At 42.0% G+C, this 17,779-nt stretch overlaps 1 protein-coding gene across 1 annotated transcript in view; it reads left to right on the plus strand.

Annotated features, from left to right (window-relative positions):
• LAMB4 (laminin subunit beta 4) overlaps positions 1-17,779 on the plus strand; it is a gene marked incomplete at its 5' end in the record, with an annotated part of 39,354 nt that overhangs the window by 16,900 nt on the left and 4,675 nt on the right. The window contains 13 exon segments of the mRNA XM_079304605.1: positions 161-281; positions 1,191-1,368; positions 2,695-2,838; positions 3,041-3,272; positions 4,736-4,893; positions 6,409-6,633; positions 7,736-7,956; positions 9,113-9,209; positions 9,544-9,919; positions 10,272-10,432; positions 13,538-13,743; positions 14,616-14,819; positions 16,281-16,425. Of these exon segments, the coding sequence (XP_079160731.1) occupies positions 161-281; positions 1,191-1,368; positions 2,695-2,838; positions 3,041-3,272; positions 4,736-4,893; positions 6,409-6,633; positions 7,736-7,956; positions 9,113-9,209; positions 9,544-9,919; positions 10,272-10,432; positions 13,538-13,743; positions 14,616-14,819; positions 16,281-16,425 (2,468 nt within the window).

A 17,779-nucleotide genomic window follows, 5' to 3' on the forward strand; every position in this document is an offset into this window, starting at 1 on the left:
GCCTGCAAGCATGGGGCTGGGTGTGCTCCTCAGCATCAGGGCTTGCTCCAGACTGCAGGCTTCAGTTTGCAGTCACAGAGGGAGGGAGAGCTCACAACATCCAGTAAACTTGCCTTGTCCTGACTCCTGCCTATAACTGTGCTTCATTTCCGTAAAACAGGATTGCAATTCTGCAAACTCCAGTCTGCCTGGAGCCGGGAACAGAATATTTTGTGGATGTGTATTTTTCTCAGCTCTCTGCCTCTGACACAAAGGCAAAATCATTCATCTTGATTGACTCAGTGAGTAGTTCTGTCACAAGTCCCTTGAGGTTATATTTACAGATGGTGGTTACTTATTAGAAGTATTTTTAAATCATGCATAGTGTATTTTAATAGAAATTCAGCTTCTGTTTATCTCCATTGGCACTGTTTTCATATTTTTGTATGGAAAGGCAGAATTGTATCTTGTTTAATTTTCATGGAGCAACACAAGTCATACTTCTTGCATGCATTGCATGTATCTCTACCTGTTGCTCATTGATTATGAACACTATATATATATGTGTTGATGAGATGCTGTGGCTATGAATATAAATTAGTGCAGCTTCTCATCACTTAGGTTTTAAAAATATCTCTAATTTGTCAGTATTGTGGATATTTTTGAAGATTATGTTGGAAAAGTAAAATTAATTGTGTACTTCCTGGGAATCAGGTCCAGATATTTCCCAACTTTCCATCAAGTCAGGAACAGGGTGTTAGTTTTGGGCCCTTCTCTTGAGAAAAATATTTTTAGGTCTGTTTCTCAAATTATTCCTGTAGAACTAGACCCTTCAGGGGCTGACTATACTTGGATGTAGAACTTTCAGATGAATTTTCTTTATCACAATAATACCAGTAAAAATGTTGGCCAGACACTGCTCTTGGAGTCACTAACACAGCACAACAAGACCAGTTCTGAGCATATATCAGAGGTCTTACTATAATTTTATTTTTTTAAACACAATCTCTCTTATTTGAAGAACTCAGGGAATGTTTAGACCTTCAGAATAAATGTGAATTTAGATGACAGAATGGCACAACTGCAGATTTGGAAACCCAGAGATCCAGGCCTCTTTCGTTGCAATGGAAAGCACATTAAGAAAATGTGGGAAATTCTGATTTTCGATATATCTAAACAAAAATATTTTCTTTTCTCTCTTAACGACAAAGCTTGGACTTATTCCCAGGATTGGCTCTGTGGAGAACTTATGCAGTGAAAAGGATTTAGATGAGTACCAGAAGTATCACTGCATAGAAATTGCATCTGAAGTTGGGCCTCACGTCCTGCCCGAAGCGTGCGCGCGGCTCATCGTGAGCTTGTCAGCCCGAATTCACAACGGCGCCGTCGGTAAGGACCTGCACAGGCAGCTCCTTTGGGCAGCTGCTGCTTTCCCCTTGAGTTTGTAGCATATGTTGACTGTAGAGGTCTCAGCCTGCAGTGCTGGAGAAGTGAAGCTGGTCAGCATGTGATATCCATGTATGCACAGGGAATATTCCACTGAACCCTGTGTGTGCTGCAAACATCTCTTGGTGGTATGAATCTCAGAGTTCATCACTCCTGAGCATGACAGAGGCCATGGCAGTGGTTTTGTGTCTTCTGAAAAGCATTTGAATCAGATGACTTTGTCCTATGGCCAAGACAGTAACTTTCCTACTTTTCTGGCTGCTGTTAAATGACAGAGATGTTTCTAAGCCCTGTCTCTAGATGCTGTAGGCCAGCTGAAAGCCTTGGTAAAATTCCAGACATGATGGTACAACTTGGTGCACTTGAAGAGATTCACCAAGAAAACTTTGATGATATTCCAGCAAGAATGCAGTAGCAGGTGGGATTTGAAATCCCTAGGCAGCCTCCTGGATCCACCATGGAAAGATTAGCTGGGCTCAGTAGCTATGGGAATTTCCCAGGTATTTGGCCCAGAGAAATGGAACTTCTCTTCACTTTGCATAACACAAGGGGCTTTTCTGGACAACTTTGGTGGTCAGCTTCTTTCAGGGAGCCTAGCATACCTCCAAAGTGATAGCATCTGCTTGGATGATTTTTAGAAGGATTGATGCCTCACTCTAATATCAGATAATGAGGTCACAGCTGTGCAACCAGTGAGCCCCTCATTTAGGCTTAGGCTGTGCTAACTCCCCTTTGGCCTGATTCCTAAAGTGATGGGATTCTCCCAGTGAAACGTGGCACTTTGGTTTTCTAGTGTTTTCCAGACCATCCTGGGCAAACATCCTCTGTAGGTTAGCAGAGCATCTTCACTCAACAAGTTAGTTCATGGTGTCCAGAAGGATACAAACAGTACACAGATGCAGACCGACTACAGCTTGCAGGTTAAGTCCAGTGGTCCAGCTAAATGCAGATTTATAGCAAACCTCTCTAGACTTCAGGATGCCTTTATTTGGATCTACACTTTGCTACTCCCTTTCTGTCCTACCCCAATTGTGTGCTGAAGGCAGTGCCTTGAATGTGGCAACTGCAACACCAAGACTTGTGCCTGATATACCATCACCACTGATGCTACACCATCAAATGATCTAAACTATGGCCAGGTTAGTGAACCCCTGAGAAGAAAAATCATTCTCTTTCCTACCTATTTTAGAGTGTGAAACCTGCAAGCTGATGAGAGCAGTAAAACTCCTTGACAACCAGACGTGTTTTGATTTTCTTTCCCCTTGCCAGCATGCAAGTGCAATCCCCAAGGGTCGCTGAATGCCAGCTGTAGTAAACTGGGGGGCCAGTGCCAGTGCAAAGCCAACGTCGTGGGACGCTGCTGTGACACCTGCTCTGCAGGCAGCTACGGCTTCGGCTTCCACGGCTGCTACGGTGAGTGCCCTGCAGCCAGCACCCTGCCAGTGCCGCTAGCACACCCCAGTGTTTAGGGCTTTAAATCCCAGATTACGTGTGAAGCAATATAAAAACGTTTCCATGAATAACAGATTTTGCACCCCTGCTGCCGTAGAGCAGCGCCAGCGATGAGATGGCAGGAAGGCTTTACGGACACAGCTTTGCTTTGGGTGTTTTCCAGCATGCGAGTGCCACCCGCAGGGCTCGCTGGGCGCGCTGTGTGACCAGGTGACGGGGCAGTGCTCCTGCCGCCGGGGCGTGGGTGGCCAGCGCTGCAGCCGCTGCCTGGCCGGCTACTTCGGATTCCCCCAGTGCCGGCCCTGTCCCTGCAATGGCCACGCCGAGCTGTGCGACCCTCTGAGCGGAGAGTGCCTCGGCTGCCGCGGGTTCACCGCCGGGAGCCGCTGTGAAAGGTCAGTTCAGGGCAGCGCTGCAAAGATACACCGACACTGACACTGACATTGGTGGTCTCCAAAATGCCTCTGTAGCTACAAATGCATTGATTAACAGGAAACACGCACCTAAACCAGGATGAAACTGGGCCTGCTGAATGTCAGGTAACTATTTCTGTGGCAAATGCAAGTGAGAATGTGCATGCAAAGCCTGTGGGTGGACTGCAGGCAGGACATGCACCCAGCATTGCAGCAGGCTACCTGCAAGAAGGCATTTGAGACACGGACACTATGGCACCATGTACTTGGAGACACACACAAAGCGCTGTGTGTGGGATGAACTCACTCCTGCCAGGTTCCAAATTGCCAGCTTTCAAATTTAAAATCCAGCACAAGGCTAGCCAAGAGGCTGAATATTTGCTGAATACTCATTTTAATACCTGCAATTACCTCTAAGGAGTTTAAGTAAATGTACCCTCTTTGCTGGTCGTATTAGTTCCATACCACCAGCAAATTACCTTCCCCACATGTTCCAGCTCCATTCAGAACACTTCTCCTCTTTTTTATTTTGTACATTGGCAGCAGTATTACAGTTCAACATGGGCATCAAAATTAAGTTTGTTAATTTGGTTTGGATGGGCTATACCTTGCCATTTATTTTAAGAGGATTTCCTCATGAAACCTGTTGAGCTTTTCCTGCAGTGCTTTTAGACAGTGCAGTCTTTGGCTGCAGATGGCAAACAGATTAAAAATGGGAGAGTGAAACACTTTTTCTCCTCCTGTGGCTTTGCAGGATCTCTGTGGGGAGCATACTCAGGTAGCCAAGTCTTCTAGCCCTGCCTGTATACATATGGAGAACTGTGTTCCCATTTGCCATAATAAAGCAGATCAAAGACTGAGGATGCTTCAGAAGCCTCTGCTTTGCTGTTGCTGCAGCACTATGGGGGGTTGGGATGCAGAGGCATTGGTGGTGGGCAGAGTGGCTGAGCCTCCAGGGAGCCCCAAAAGCCCCCACCAGTCTGGGTAACAGCACAACCACCAGCACCTTGAAAGAGCTGTTGCCCCAGGTTGCCTGTGCCAACACACTTTACTGTCATGTCAACCATTCTGTGTGTGTGTCTGTATGGAAATAGATGAATGTATGTACTGATGGGTAAATATATAGAATTTTTACATAGCAGCTTTTAGCTGTCTATGTAGAGCATGTGTGATATGTCATACCATAATAATTTAGATTACAATAGTTCCATAGTAGGTAAAAGTCTTCACAAACATTTCTTGAAAGCAAAACATGTCTTTTTTATTTTGTTTCAAATTTTGAGAATGCAGCTCTGATTTTCCATTTTAGAACACCTTTGAAACTTGACATATCTCTACCAATTGATGGAGATAGCATTACCATGGTCTAGAATACTGATTTCAATATATACATATAAATTGATTCACCTGCATGAAGCACTTGACAATTTGTCCTGCTTTGGCAGATGCATGGATGGTTATTATGGAAACCCTCTGGATGGAGAACCCTGCCACCCATGCATGTGTCCAGGGTCACCTACAAGTGATAGGTATTTTGCACGTTCCTGTTACCAGGACTCCCAGTCTGCACAGCTTGTCTGTAATTGTCTCGAGGGATATTCAGGTATGAAGCAAAATAAGGACTGGCTTTGATACTACTAAAATTAACATAAGAGAAAAATAGATCATCCTCCACCTGTTGGGTTCAGAAATAACAATGAGGTAATGCTAATAAAACAGCTAAGAAGAGTTATCCCTCAAGTTTACTGAAATTATGTGGCTAAGTTTTCATTAGGAAGAATGGGAATTGTGCAGTTAGTTTTAAAAAGGGATTCACCTATGTGGATACAGTGAAGTCATTAATTGTTCTGACGTCACTCTCTTGAAATCTTCTCCTTTCCAGGGGCATTACATTAATCTGGTAGGCTGAGGAGAGGAACTGCAGTTGCTTGTTACCTCTGAAGAAGAAGCATTGCAAGCCCAAATGGGAATGATTAGGGCATCAAAAGGAGCTGATAAGATTTCCCAATCAGAGAAAGTCTTTCTCCGTATGGAGGAAACTCTTTGACATGATGCCTTAAAGTGACTGCTTCATTGTTCAAATAGTCACTTTAGAAATGGGGCTTCAATTCTCAGTAGTCTCAAATGCAGATATTTTTGCAGCAAACTGATTCCTCATTTTCTAAGGTCTTGTTGACTTAGGTTGAATTCCTGAAGGGAAAACTGAAGATATTTCCTTTTCCTTGGGCATTAGAAAGATTTCCTGTGATGGAAGCAAAGCTTAATGGGAAGCACTGCTGAAAATTAAAGCGATGCTGCCATCTTTACTTTGGCAAGGTTCCTTTATAAGTCAAGAGTAGTTTTGCTTGAGCAATTGCTGTAGGGCCAAAATGATTCATGTTGGTGTTCACCCAGGGGGCTTCCTTCCTCATTAATCACTGCACTTCTCAGTTTTGGACTTTATTGCTCCTGCTACTTTCCAACAAGACTCTTGGTCACTTTTGTAGCACTGAAGCACTCTTCTCAGAGATTGAGAAAGGCTCTGGGTCCTGAGGAGCACAGTGAAGTGGCAGAGTCCTTGGCTGAGGATGAACCAGTGGACATGGTTCCAGAAACACCAGTCTACTCAGAATGGTTTCTAAGAGGCAGAGGTAGCACCCAAATCAGGGCAGGCATTGAGATGAAATGCAGAAATAGTTGTAATGCCAGCAAGCAAGGACAGAGCATCAGAGTTCATCTGAGCTCCTGGGTACCTCCCACATTTCAATGCTGCTGCTGGAGTGAAGGGCCAAGGAAAATCCTGCAAGTATGGCTAGCCCTGACTACTGCTGTTGAATGGACTTTGATGGAAAAATATGTTTGGAAGTGCATGATGGGGCACCTATTTACTAAAAGGAATTCCTTGGTATAAACAGCTTGGGATGAGGAGGGTGTATTTCCATCAGACTTCAGTGGGAAAGATATAATTTAAACTGATCAGAAGATTAAATGGTAATGGATTACCCTTTAACAGGTGGATATTTTCCATTGAAAATGTGCATTTGAACAGATAGTCTGAATATTTTAATAATATTACTGGAAATTACATGTTTCACTTGAATTCCCATCAGCCAACAATATTTTTACCTTCCTCTAACAGGCAATCAGTGTGACGAGTGTCCTAGTGGGTTCTACAAAAATGCCAGCAGCCCTGGGCTTGATTGTGCACCATGTCCCTGTAATAACAACATTGATTTGACAGACCCAGAGTCCTGTAACAGGGTCACTGGGGAATGCACCAAGTGTTTACACAACACCCATGGAGCAAACTGCCAGTTCTGCAAACCAGGTTATTTTGGCTCAGCCCTCAATCAAAGCTGTCAAAGTAAGTAACAGCACTGCAATTCTGTTTTACTACCAAGAAAATGGTTTTAAAAAAACAGGCTGTAGGGAAAGGCTAGACCTTGGAGGGAAGATAAAACTAAAGCAGATAAATAGAGCAAAATATAAGAATCACAAATGTATTTTTCTATTTACTAAATATAAATGTATCAGTGATACAAATAACTTAACATGGCATCTATTAAATTTTTGTCATTCAAGTCTCACTAAATCTCATACTGAATATCACTCCTAGAAAACACTAATTTGTGAAATGAGCAGTACTCTCTGTTAGAAAAATAAATGTGCATCAGGAAGGAATCAAAAGTAAATGAATCAGTGATAATTGTTTATCCATGTTGCTGGCTAATTCCAGCTAAGCTCAGTTGGATCTCAGTTAACCAGATGATCCCTTGCTGAATTTCCTGCCTCACCAGTTGTTTACATTAAGTGGCTAGAGTGAGCTCATTCAAGCAATTTAATAGATTCTGTGAGGACACATCACTAACTTAGCACTTTGAACAGAAGAGTAGAAGTGTAAGGAAAATCAAGGGTCAAACTTCTTCCCAATTTTTCTCTATACTCATTTTCACAGATGTGCCTGACTGAAGATTTTTTTTTATAGCCAAGATAATTATAAGGATAGCCAAGAAAGTCTTTTTCTGGGAATCTCTAAAATAAGGTCCAAGCCCATCCCTCATTCATTCTTGGAAGATGTCTGTTAGAAATCATTAAGTGAGAACTTTTGGCTTCTCACAAGGAAGGCTTCTTATCTTACTTGGCTTACTGGGGATTCCCATGCTGGATAATGCTTACTGTAAATCAACTTATCCTTACCCAATATATTTAACATTGCACATTCTAATAAGATTTAAAATTCACCGAGCCTTCATTTTTTGTGCCTGTATTAAAAGTGTTGAACATTCACAGTAAGTTTTGTCAAAGCCAGATGTAAGTTAATACAGAAAGGCAGGTACTGTGTGTGAGATTAAACACGTTCAGGGTCACTAAAAGCAAACCTACAGTGTGGGTTTTATATCCAGCTCTGATTGTCCATCAGCTGTCTGTATTACTGTCTGCTGTAGTGATTGTCCCTCTTTTTCCAGGCTGCATGTGCAATCTGGCAGGTGTTCACCCTGCCATGTGCCCAGGGGGGGATGCAGCCTGCCTGTGTGACCCAGCCACAGGAGCTTGTCCTTGCCTGCCCAACGTGCTGGGTGCCACCTGTGACCAATGTGCCCCTGGCTACTGGCACCTGGCTAGCAGAAAAGGATGTCAGACCTGTGACTGTGATCCAAAAAACTCCCAAAGCAACCAGTGCGACCAGGCAAGAAAATTACTATGTTTTCCAGGAGCCAGGGTTCTGGTGTTTTGACACAGCAAAATGGGGAACCTCTTATAAATGAATTTTTTTTTGGTCATATTCCCTAAAAACAAAAAATTCTTTGAAAGTTTGTAGTTTGTGCAATCACACTGAGAGTCATTAAATCAAAAATGTTGTTCTGATAATGTGGCTTTGCAGGTTGGTCTTTGTCATGTTGTTTATTTGTCAAGTGGATCCTAGAAATACTTTGTAAAAAGATGTCACAGGGAAAAAACTGCCTCATAAATAGACATATAGGGAAGAGGGAAATCTAAGCTTGGACCCAAGAGTCTTAGGAGTATTTTATAAGTGTTTATTTTCATAAAGTAGCAGCCGTGACCATTACATTAGTCATGCCTCATCTATCATACTGCTGGAGTACCTTTTCTCATCTTTAATTCCTGTGCACATTTCAGGGCTAGAATGTAGAAAAAAATAAACAGTGTTTCAGAATTGAGAGGAAAAATTGTGGTCCCGTGGAGTCAACAGCAATTTTGCCATTGACTTCTGAGCACCATGAGCTTATCCTAATGTGTTTGCACATTTTTGTTAAAATGTGCTCTCTGTTTGTTCCAGTTTATTCACTAGATTTATTATTTTTTTTAGCAAATTTAGTTCTTGACCTCAAAAAACTACTAGCAATTATCAAAGTTGTAATTCTCTGGAGTCTCATTTAATAGCTGAATTACAAGATAATTTTTCTAGGGCAACGTGCGTAATATATCCTCAAGGTTTTCACTTACAATTGATATATTGTGTAGTCTAAAATTGAAATGTTAAGATGAGTACTTAGATCCAGCAAAAATAAAAAATAAGTCTGTTTTGCAAAGGAAAATAATCCTCTCAGATCATAGTCAGAGGATGAGTTCTCAAACAGGCATCAGCAGACTGGATCAGACAGAAACTCTGACATTAGTAAAGTAAAGCCATTTCTTAGGGTGTGTTTTGTTTTCAGGACCTTCAGGAGGAAGATAGGAAAGTTGGGCCAATGGTGGGTAAATTATGGTGTTCAAAGATTGGGCAAGTAGTATTGCTGCAGGTCTTGTACAGCTGAAATATATAATGTATATCCAGCCCTGTGGCTCTGCTGGAAGTTATTCAATCCTAACTGTCTTTACAGCTTACAGGCCAGTGTCCATGTAAGCCAGGTTACAGTGGAAGATGCTGTAATGAATGTGAGGAAAACTACTTTGGCAACCCCCAGCTGCATTGCATTTGTAAGTATTATAAAGTGGGACAACTGGCTTAGAAACTGCCTCAACATTAATATTAACCTTTTATATTCACAGGGGAGACAGGGTGTGCACGTAGAGAAACAGTCTTTCATATGTTTGTGTGTATGAGATGGACAAGTGTTTATATTGTTTATCTATATTGTTATTTCAATGGTTAAGATGGAAGTCAGAGATGAAGAAGAGCCACTACTGTGCAGTCCACCTTGCTCTAACTCAAACACTGGTTTGCTTTTCTTATCATGAAATGTGCCTTTTTCATGCATTAATCTCTCAGAAAAGGAACAACTGGGTGTAACCTGCTGCTCCTTTCTTGCAGCGTGTGAGTGTAACCTGGAGGGGACCCGGCAGCCCGCGTGCGACGCAGCCACGGGCGCGTGTAACTGCCGCGCCGGAGTCAGCGGCCGGCTCTGCCACCACTGCAGCCGCGGCTTCCACAAGGACTTTCCCTCCTGCCACCGGTGCCACCTTTGCTTTGATCAGTGGGACACTGAGATTGCTGCCCTTGCTCAGACCGTGCAGGGGTTAATGAGGTTTGCAGCAAAGCTGGAAGATAAAGGAGGACGAATGCCCAGCTGTGACATGCGCTTCAAAGCCTTCGAAGATGCCATTTCTGAAACTGAACGCATTTTGAGACATCCTGTCCTTTCACTGGAGGCCCTTGCAGCCATCAGGGATTTTAAGGGCTACCTTCAGTAAGGGCTAGGTTGCTCCTGAAAACATCCATTAGCTGAGAAACTGTCTTCCCCCAGCCTCCACCAGCCGTTCCTACATGTCAAGTCCCACTTTGGATCAGCACATGCTGGTCTACTGTTTTCAATAGATCTCTGAACAAAACAATCCTTAATATATGCCTAATCCATACAGTCATATACTTAAATTGTGGAATTCTCCAGTTCATACTAAGGGTTTTCTAAATAAGCCATGCAAGTAAATGTTTCTGCATATTTATAAATGCATCTTTTGCCCTCTAAAATACTGTGTAACTCAATTTTAGTTTAAAAACAATCTGGTCTGACTTCTGCTTAACTGTCTTCTCCCCTTCAGACAAAAAATTGCACAGATGGATTCCCTTCACAGTTTGCCCTTTGAGTTTCCTGACCTTAACAAGAACATAGAAGATATTGGAGAAGAAGCTGACCTAGTGTTTGAACTTCTTCAACACAAAATACATCTACATCGAAGTTTTCAGTACTTGAGCTTCAAAGGTAAGCCAGCAATGAATTAAAATGTGTGGATATTTTCCCAAAATTTTGGAAGGTTTTCTCATCATTAAACCATACACCATTTCAACAATCCCTAAATTTTAGCTTCCTATGGTAGCACAACAATGCTGACACTGACAACATTTTATACCGACTTTCCAAATTCTCTTTTAAAATGCTGTGATTTTTAAGAATCCCAAATCTCAGATGCATATGCCAGGGTCACATCAGTCAGAAGTCTCAAATCTAAACGCTTACACCAGGATATAAAAGAAACTCAGTTTCACAGAACAGACTCACATGCAGTAGAACAGCAAAGGATTGCCCCCCATGTTTGACTCCTCTTGCTCATAGAAATACTTAAAGTAGCTTGTACAGGAATGACTTAATCAAAGCATAGTCTCATAGTGCAGCTTCTGAGTGTTCCCACGGGAAAATACTTGTAGCTCTTTGAGACAAGTAGCACTCCATCATCAAAAAATATGAAAGCAGAACTGAACTCCTTGGCATTTTTGAAAGAATTACACACTCTATGCTTGAGTTAAGTATAGTCTCTATCAGCTGCTAATAGCTCTAATGATGGTGTCCCACACTGGTTTCTGGAGAAAAATGGGGATGCATCAGGCAGGAATCTAGTACAGGTGCTAGACCACCCACAATGGCAGGAGATGGTCAGCAGAATCCTCTCCAAAGAGATGGCTGCCAAGACATGAACCCCCAGAAGATAAGGACTTAGCACAGAAGACACAAGCTACAAGCAATGCACTCCTTACAGTTCCTCTGTGTTTCATTCAGGCAAGAAAGACTTGGCCCAGTCAAGTTTTTTTTGTTTGTTTGTTTTTGTTTTAAGAAAAAAGAAAGAAAAATAAGATAAAAAAGAAGGAAAAGTCAACAAAATGCAAAGTGGAGGGAATGGAAAAAGGGAAAAGAGGGATTAACTAAGATTTAGGGCTCCCGTGCCCTGTTGTACTTGGCAGCCCCCTGGGGCAGCTCCTCAGCTCAGGTCCCTCTGCAATCAGCCAGCACAGCTCTCCCAGGCTCTGCTTCTCAAATCAACTGAGCCTTGCACAGGCTGGGAAAGGCAGAAAGGCAAAGAAACAATAAATCCCAGGGAGGTCAGTGGACACAGAGCTGAGGCATCTGTGGTGCTCTCTGGTCACATTCCAAACCCACTTCATCTTTTGGCCTCTGGAGACAGATAAACAGCTCTATAAAAAGCACATGGGAGTGTGGGGAGGGGAAAACCTTGAATTTAAGATGAATTTCCTATCAAGGCCACAAATATTCATCGGTTCTGCTACCAAGCATATAATAGCACAAAAGTAACATTTCCCTCAAGATAACCAGCTTTTCTGATACCCAGTAGAGAGACTGGCTCCTCTCTCCATCTTCCTTTCTGACCAGCAGCATATCCTATACATGGCTCTGTCTGCTTTTCCTCTCCTTTCTGCTGAGGTAGAGCAGGATATGGCCACATACACCATCTGAGGCACATCTGGCACTTGTGCCTTAGACACACATTGAGAATGAGCTCCTGCCTCTGTGTCTGCAGAGGATCAGGAGTCAGTCTTCCTCACAGGCATATATTCAGCTAGATGACCTGGAAACATCAGTATCTAATGATAAATTAAAACCATTGGAAAAACCAAGACACAAGTGTCCTTAAAATAATATTTGCAGTATATGAGATCTCATTAATTATGGCTCTCCAGCATTGGCCCCTGGCTTTGCAGCCACTGAGGTACAGTAATGCAATGAGAGAAGCTTCCTAGGCTGTAAATCAAGCCTAGGCTAAGACACTGTGTTTAATGTAAGGGAACTCAGAATCTCTACAGCTCCATCAAAAACCAAATGTGGAAAATGCACTTAAGCCTCTTAATGGAGAGCTGAACCACTGTGAAATATTCCTGCAATGAAATTGTTGCATGGAAAAAAGTCTGTGTCCTAGATGAGGAGTTACAGCAGTCTCTTGCCAGGTATTTTGTATTAAGAACTAACTTTAAACTGTATATTGTTTCCAAGAATTGCAAGATAAATAAATAGTCCTGGTTCCACATAACTAAACATGGTTCAGCTTCAATCAAAGCCAAGGGCTTTAGAGTCTGAATCAAAGCACACAGAACTAGGGTGTCCTGTCTTTGACTTCAACTAGTAACTGAGTCAGTTACCAGCACAAAGAGAGAAGTTATTCAGAGACCTCTAATGCTTTTTCACTGCTGACACATCAGTTCTGGCTCTGGACATATTTCTGCCTAGGAATGTGGGGACAAATCTGGGCTCTCTGGAGATCTGGGAAACCTCGACAGCAGCAGGAACAGCTTTAAATCATGTGTGTACCAAGAGACCTGAGTCCTTTTCTCAGGCTATTAATCTGCAAAAATGTAATATTCTCCAACCATTTTAAGCCAACTTAAGGCAAAGCTTTCACTGACCAAGTAAGACTCTTGCCAGAAAGTATTTTTTACCTGGCCTATGTGCTTATAGTGGAAGTGCTTTTTTTTAATGCATCAGTCCTGAAGCTGGATTTTCCAAAGACCAAAAGCTCTCATATTGTAATGTAAATTTTGGTCTCAGTCTAGCAGACCACTTACTCTTGGGTGCTGTGCTGAACAGAAAGGACACATGCTTTCCTGACTTCACAATCAGGGAGCTGATAATTTCATGACAACTGGCAGAAACAGTTTTCCTGCCTAAAACATACTAAATGTCAGGAGCTTTTAGCCAATCAACAATGGCAGTAATGATGAGCTACTGATGAATGCAGATCAGCAGCAGTTAGTGTCAATAATGGGATCTCCTTCAGAGTTTTGTCTATTCTATTGCTTTCTCAAACACCTTTGGCATCCTATGGATGACATAGGATCCACCATATTTTCATCTAGTTTAGCAGGTTTTATGACCATTGATAACTATTTCTATTTGGCAACTGGATAACTAGAGAATTAAAAAGCTTGGCTGAGGAAATGACAATTCCTGTCCTTCCCTGCTGTCCCAAATCAAACACCAGTGAATCACCTGTTACTCAGCAATTGTCCAGAATTCAACTAAATGCACAAACTGAATGCAACCAACAGCAGTTGGTGCTAAACCCTATTTCTGTTGGTACAGAGGCCCTCAGCAGCATTAGGAAACACTCTGAAGTATCACTGCTGGCAGAACAGAAGACCAGGGGGACAACCCCTATTGTGAGACACTCAGAGGACACCAGGAACAAAGCTCTCACTATGTTGGACCATCAGGTCTTAAATGCAAGCAATGTGCTGCAACAGCTCAGAAAGATCAAAAGCCCTGGCATCCAAAACTTGAATGAAAAGGTAGGCACTGTGGATTTTTAATGAAAGCTGAAAAAAAAGCTCCATAACCCAAAAAAATTCTCTCTTTTTTTTTTTGATGTTGCAGTAGGTTTTATTTTAAAAGGGTGCTTACATGCATTTTTAAGTCTAGAAAATGGCACTTTCTTGCCACAGCCATGCAATCACATCAAAAACAGCTGCACTTCTCAGCTGTACTTATTTCCAACCTGGAAGCCATTGATCCCAGCACAAAGAACTGTTTAAGCACTCTCTAGTCTCAAGAGGATATCAGAGTAATTTCAGAAGGAATAACACAAACTTCCTCAATGAGTAAGTTAAACTAAGCAGAGTGACTTTGTCCTGGAGTGGATGGGGAGTGCTTACATATCCTTTGTGTAACCTCTGGGAAAAAAGGTCTGCAGGGCAGCAGTAAATACCTGATAGTACCAATTAATAACAAATCTGGAAGACATCATCTACCTAAGCCTTTAGGTTCCTTATCTGTGTTAAAATAACTGGGGCATGAGACATGGCACTTTGCTCTGTTAGAGGTTACCTGGCTCCTTTAGAAGAAGCCATTGACCCATGGTCTGGATAAAGTTAGGGAATGGTTTCAGCCCTTTTGCTAATGAAGAGTGAAGCAAGGGTCTTAGGGCAAACATGGAGCCTAACAAATGGCTCATGCAAGGATGCTCAGAGCCATGGGCTGCTACTGCATCCTTCAAATCAGGGGAGGGGGACTTGTAACTGGCAGTCATACCCATCTTTATAAAGACCAGAAGCTGTGTCCCATCCTATATTCAATGTTCATATCATGTCAAACATCTTCCTTCTCTCAGGAATGTACCTCAGGCCCCAGAGGAGTTCTGACATAAGCATCTTCCTTATTGCAGATCTGTGGTGTTCCAGGAGACCAGCCATGTGCCACAGCAGCCTGTGGGGGAGCTTTGTGCCAAGACAGTCATGGACTAAGGCAGTGTGGTGGCCCAGGCTGCACTGGAGCTCTTCCTCTCTCCTCTGAGGCCTTCAGGAAAGCTGAGGAGACTGCTGTGTTGCTAAATAACTTGACTACTCAGCTACAGAAACCTGAGAATCAGGTGCTGTGTATCTAACCTACATTTGTTCAGTGAAATGGATGGAGGATGAGATTTGGGAGGTCACAAATCTACAAAAACTCAACTGCTCTTTGGACAAAGAGCAGTGACATAGTGATAGGCTCTGTCCCAACATCACAAACCTATCATGATTCAGTACCATGTGCCAGCCCCACCAAGAGAATGGCTTTATTTAGATCTTCTTCCTCACAGCTGCTAAGATTTCAAAAGTCATGGTGCCCAGTGTCCAAGTTGGAGGTTTCAGGCTAGAATTGTTTATATTTTTACTGGGAAAGATTCAAATGGCACCATTTGTTAGTAGCCTGACATGCTTATTGCAATGGGATTACTGCTGTGCATGGTGTTAAACTTTATTTATATATCTTCATGCTACTCATGTTTGCCAATAAATTAATCTTGAAAATAATTTCAAGATGAAGCTATTCTGCCCCCAGTAATGTTTAGGAGGGCATCAATTAGTCAACTACACTGCACAGTAGCAGTGAAAAGTAATTTAAGCAAAGTGTGACCAATGCAACATATGCCAAGGAAACAAAACACAAATCCCAAAGCACCAGTAAGGAGATTATTCTTATTAACTGTCAGAGATGATGCCTGTTACTTATAGGCAAAACACAATTTCCAGCAGAAATTACGTTCTGCTGTGGCTTTGTCCTGTCCCTGCAGGATGCCTGGGCATCCGTGTCCTGTTTTTAAAATGACTGGACAGAGCATCCCAGCCACGGCCCCGGGGCACGGGGAGCCGCAGCCGAGGGACCCGCGGGACCCGCCCCCGGTCCCACAAGCTCAGCGCCCCTGATAACGAGTGAGCGATTTTGACACAGCCCAGAAATAAAAACATCAGCATTTTCCTCGTTACGTGGGGAAAGACCAAATCTATTCCCTCTGCAGACCAGAGGTGTACCTGAGCCATTCTCGAAGGCAAAGCCCCTACCAAAATAAAATACTGTTGGAATTTGATAATTAAAGTTCTCCTGTAAATTAACAAGAATACTAATTTAGTGTCTAAATGTAACTTTTAAAGACAAACCCTGAACTCTATCTTCCTTGTGTCCTATTTAAGTGTTTTTTTACAGCAAATCCAATATGAAATGACAAATGAAATTACATTTTCTGTAGTCAGATCTGAATCTGATCACTGACAACCTACAGTACTGCAATAACTGTCAGTATTCTACTTTAGAAACAGAAGGGGGCTGTGGTTTAGCAGTGGTTGCAGAGAGAAAAAAATGCTTGATTTAGGCTTTTTCTGAGGCCAGATGAAGACCAAGATGTAGCAGCTTCTGGAGTACCCCAAAGGGGTCTTTCTACTGCTTTTCAAAGCCACATCAAGTGATTTCAGATGAGGCTTAGATCAACATTACCTTTGTCAGAGCCCAGTTTGCAAAGCAATGACAGATAACCTCCAGAAAATGGCACTGATGTTTCTAATAATATTTCCAGATTGAAAGCATTAGAAAAATGGCAGAAGAGAGCAAACTGAAAGGCTCACGATTTAATGGGCAACTGGAGATGGCTTTGAATGAAATTAAAGTTGATGGAGAGATTGCTAAGGAGTACATCCAAAAAGTGAAAGACTTCTTGTTAGGTAAATATACAGTGTTCTTTTTTATTCATTTTTCATAAATATATTCCAATATAATACAGCATAATAGACAGTCAGAAGATGATCTAGCTGTGTATGCATGAAATTTCTCATCTAGCTCCTGAGCTGTGAAAAACTTCTTCAATCCCTTTTTTTCTAGTGCTTCTTTCTACCAGGTGACAGTACTTTGCATCAATTTTAATATATCTGTTATGTTCTTTTATTACTGTGTTTAATTTGAAGTAACTCCCTCTGTTCCTGGTTTATATGAGTAAGAACTACTAAAACAATTTCCTACAATATATAATGGCCAGCCATGTCCAATGCATCCTCAAATTGTTATTCCACCCCCTTCTTCCAGGCCCATAAATAGAGGTTCTCAGTAGGGAGCGTGGGAACTAGGACACATCCCACTCCATAGTCTCCATAAAGCTGTAACTCGAGGAATCAAAGGGTTCTGGTAGAACTTCACAGCTTTCATAAAAAACAAAACAAAACCACCATGCAGGAAAATGATGTAGGGAACATCCTACATTTTTTTTACGAGATGCACATCAGAGGGTTCAAACGTGGCAGGATTTTCTTTAATCTTCAACATAGCTGGTCTCATAAATTTCTGTGCACTGCAGTCTTTCTGCATTCATATCTCTGTGTCCAAATGGGAGCAAGGGCAGAGGACAGAGGACTTCTTTTGTACAGAAAAATTTATATTATTTTACTGAATTGGAAGATTTAGGTCCATTTAATTCATTATGAGTCTCAGATTTTTACTGATAGCCACTGAAAATCCCTTCCTTCACTCTTCTTCTATGTTTCTTAGTAGACATAAAACATTTATTAGCAGTTATAAAATAAGTTTTTTGAATCTTTTTTTGTTGATTGAAGTTTAAGAACACGACCAGCTGAGAAGGATACAGTTACATTAAATTTGCTGTACTTGACACTGATGTGAATGGAGATTTTGGATGAATATATTTCTACAGGAAATAGCTCTCAGGAATGCACTACTGTTTGCACACTAAATGTCTTCTATTTAATTCTTGCTGACTTACTCTGGAGGTTAACACAGCCATTTAATGCATTTAATACAGCTCGACTGCTTTATCACACAAGTTCTTGTCTATAAATGGAAGTGAGCAGAAAACAAAACTGGTGATGTGACTTCTCAAGGCATTGACCACTCTAACTGTGTGTGCCTCTGCTTCTTAGCAAAGGGCTAGGACAAGCTCATTTGTAATGGGAATTGTCAAAATATGTTTTTCTCTATTGCCATTCTATGCAAGTCTGACCTAGGTTCCCTCTGCAGCTTAGCCTTTCTCATTAACCAGCAAAGGAACCAGTTTTTCAATATTGTGGC

This window comes from Erithacus rubecula (assembly GCF_903797595.1).
Source record: "Erithacus rubecula genome assembly, chromosome: 4".
In the NCBI taxonomy this organism is placed as follows: domain Eukaryota; kingdom Metazoa; phylum Chordata; class Aves; order Passeriformes; family Muscicapidae; genus Erithacus; species Erithacus rubecula.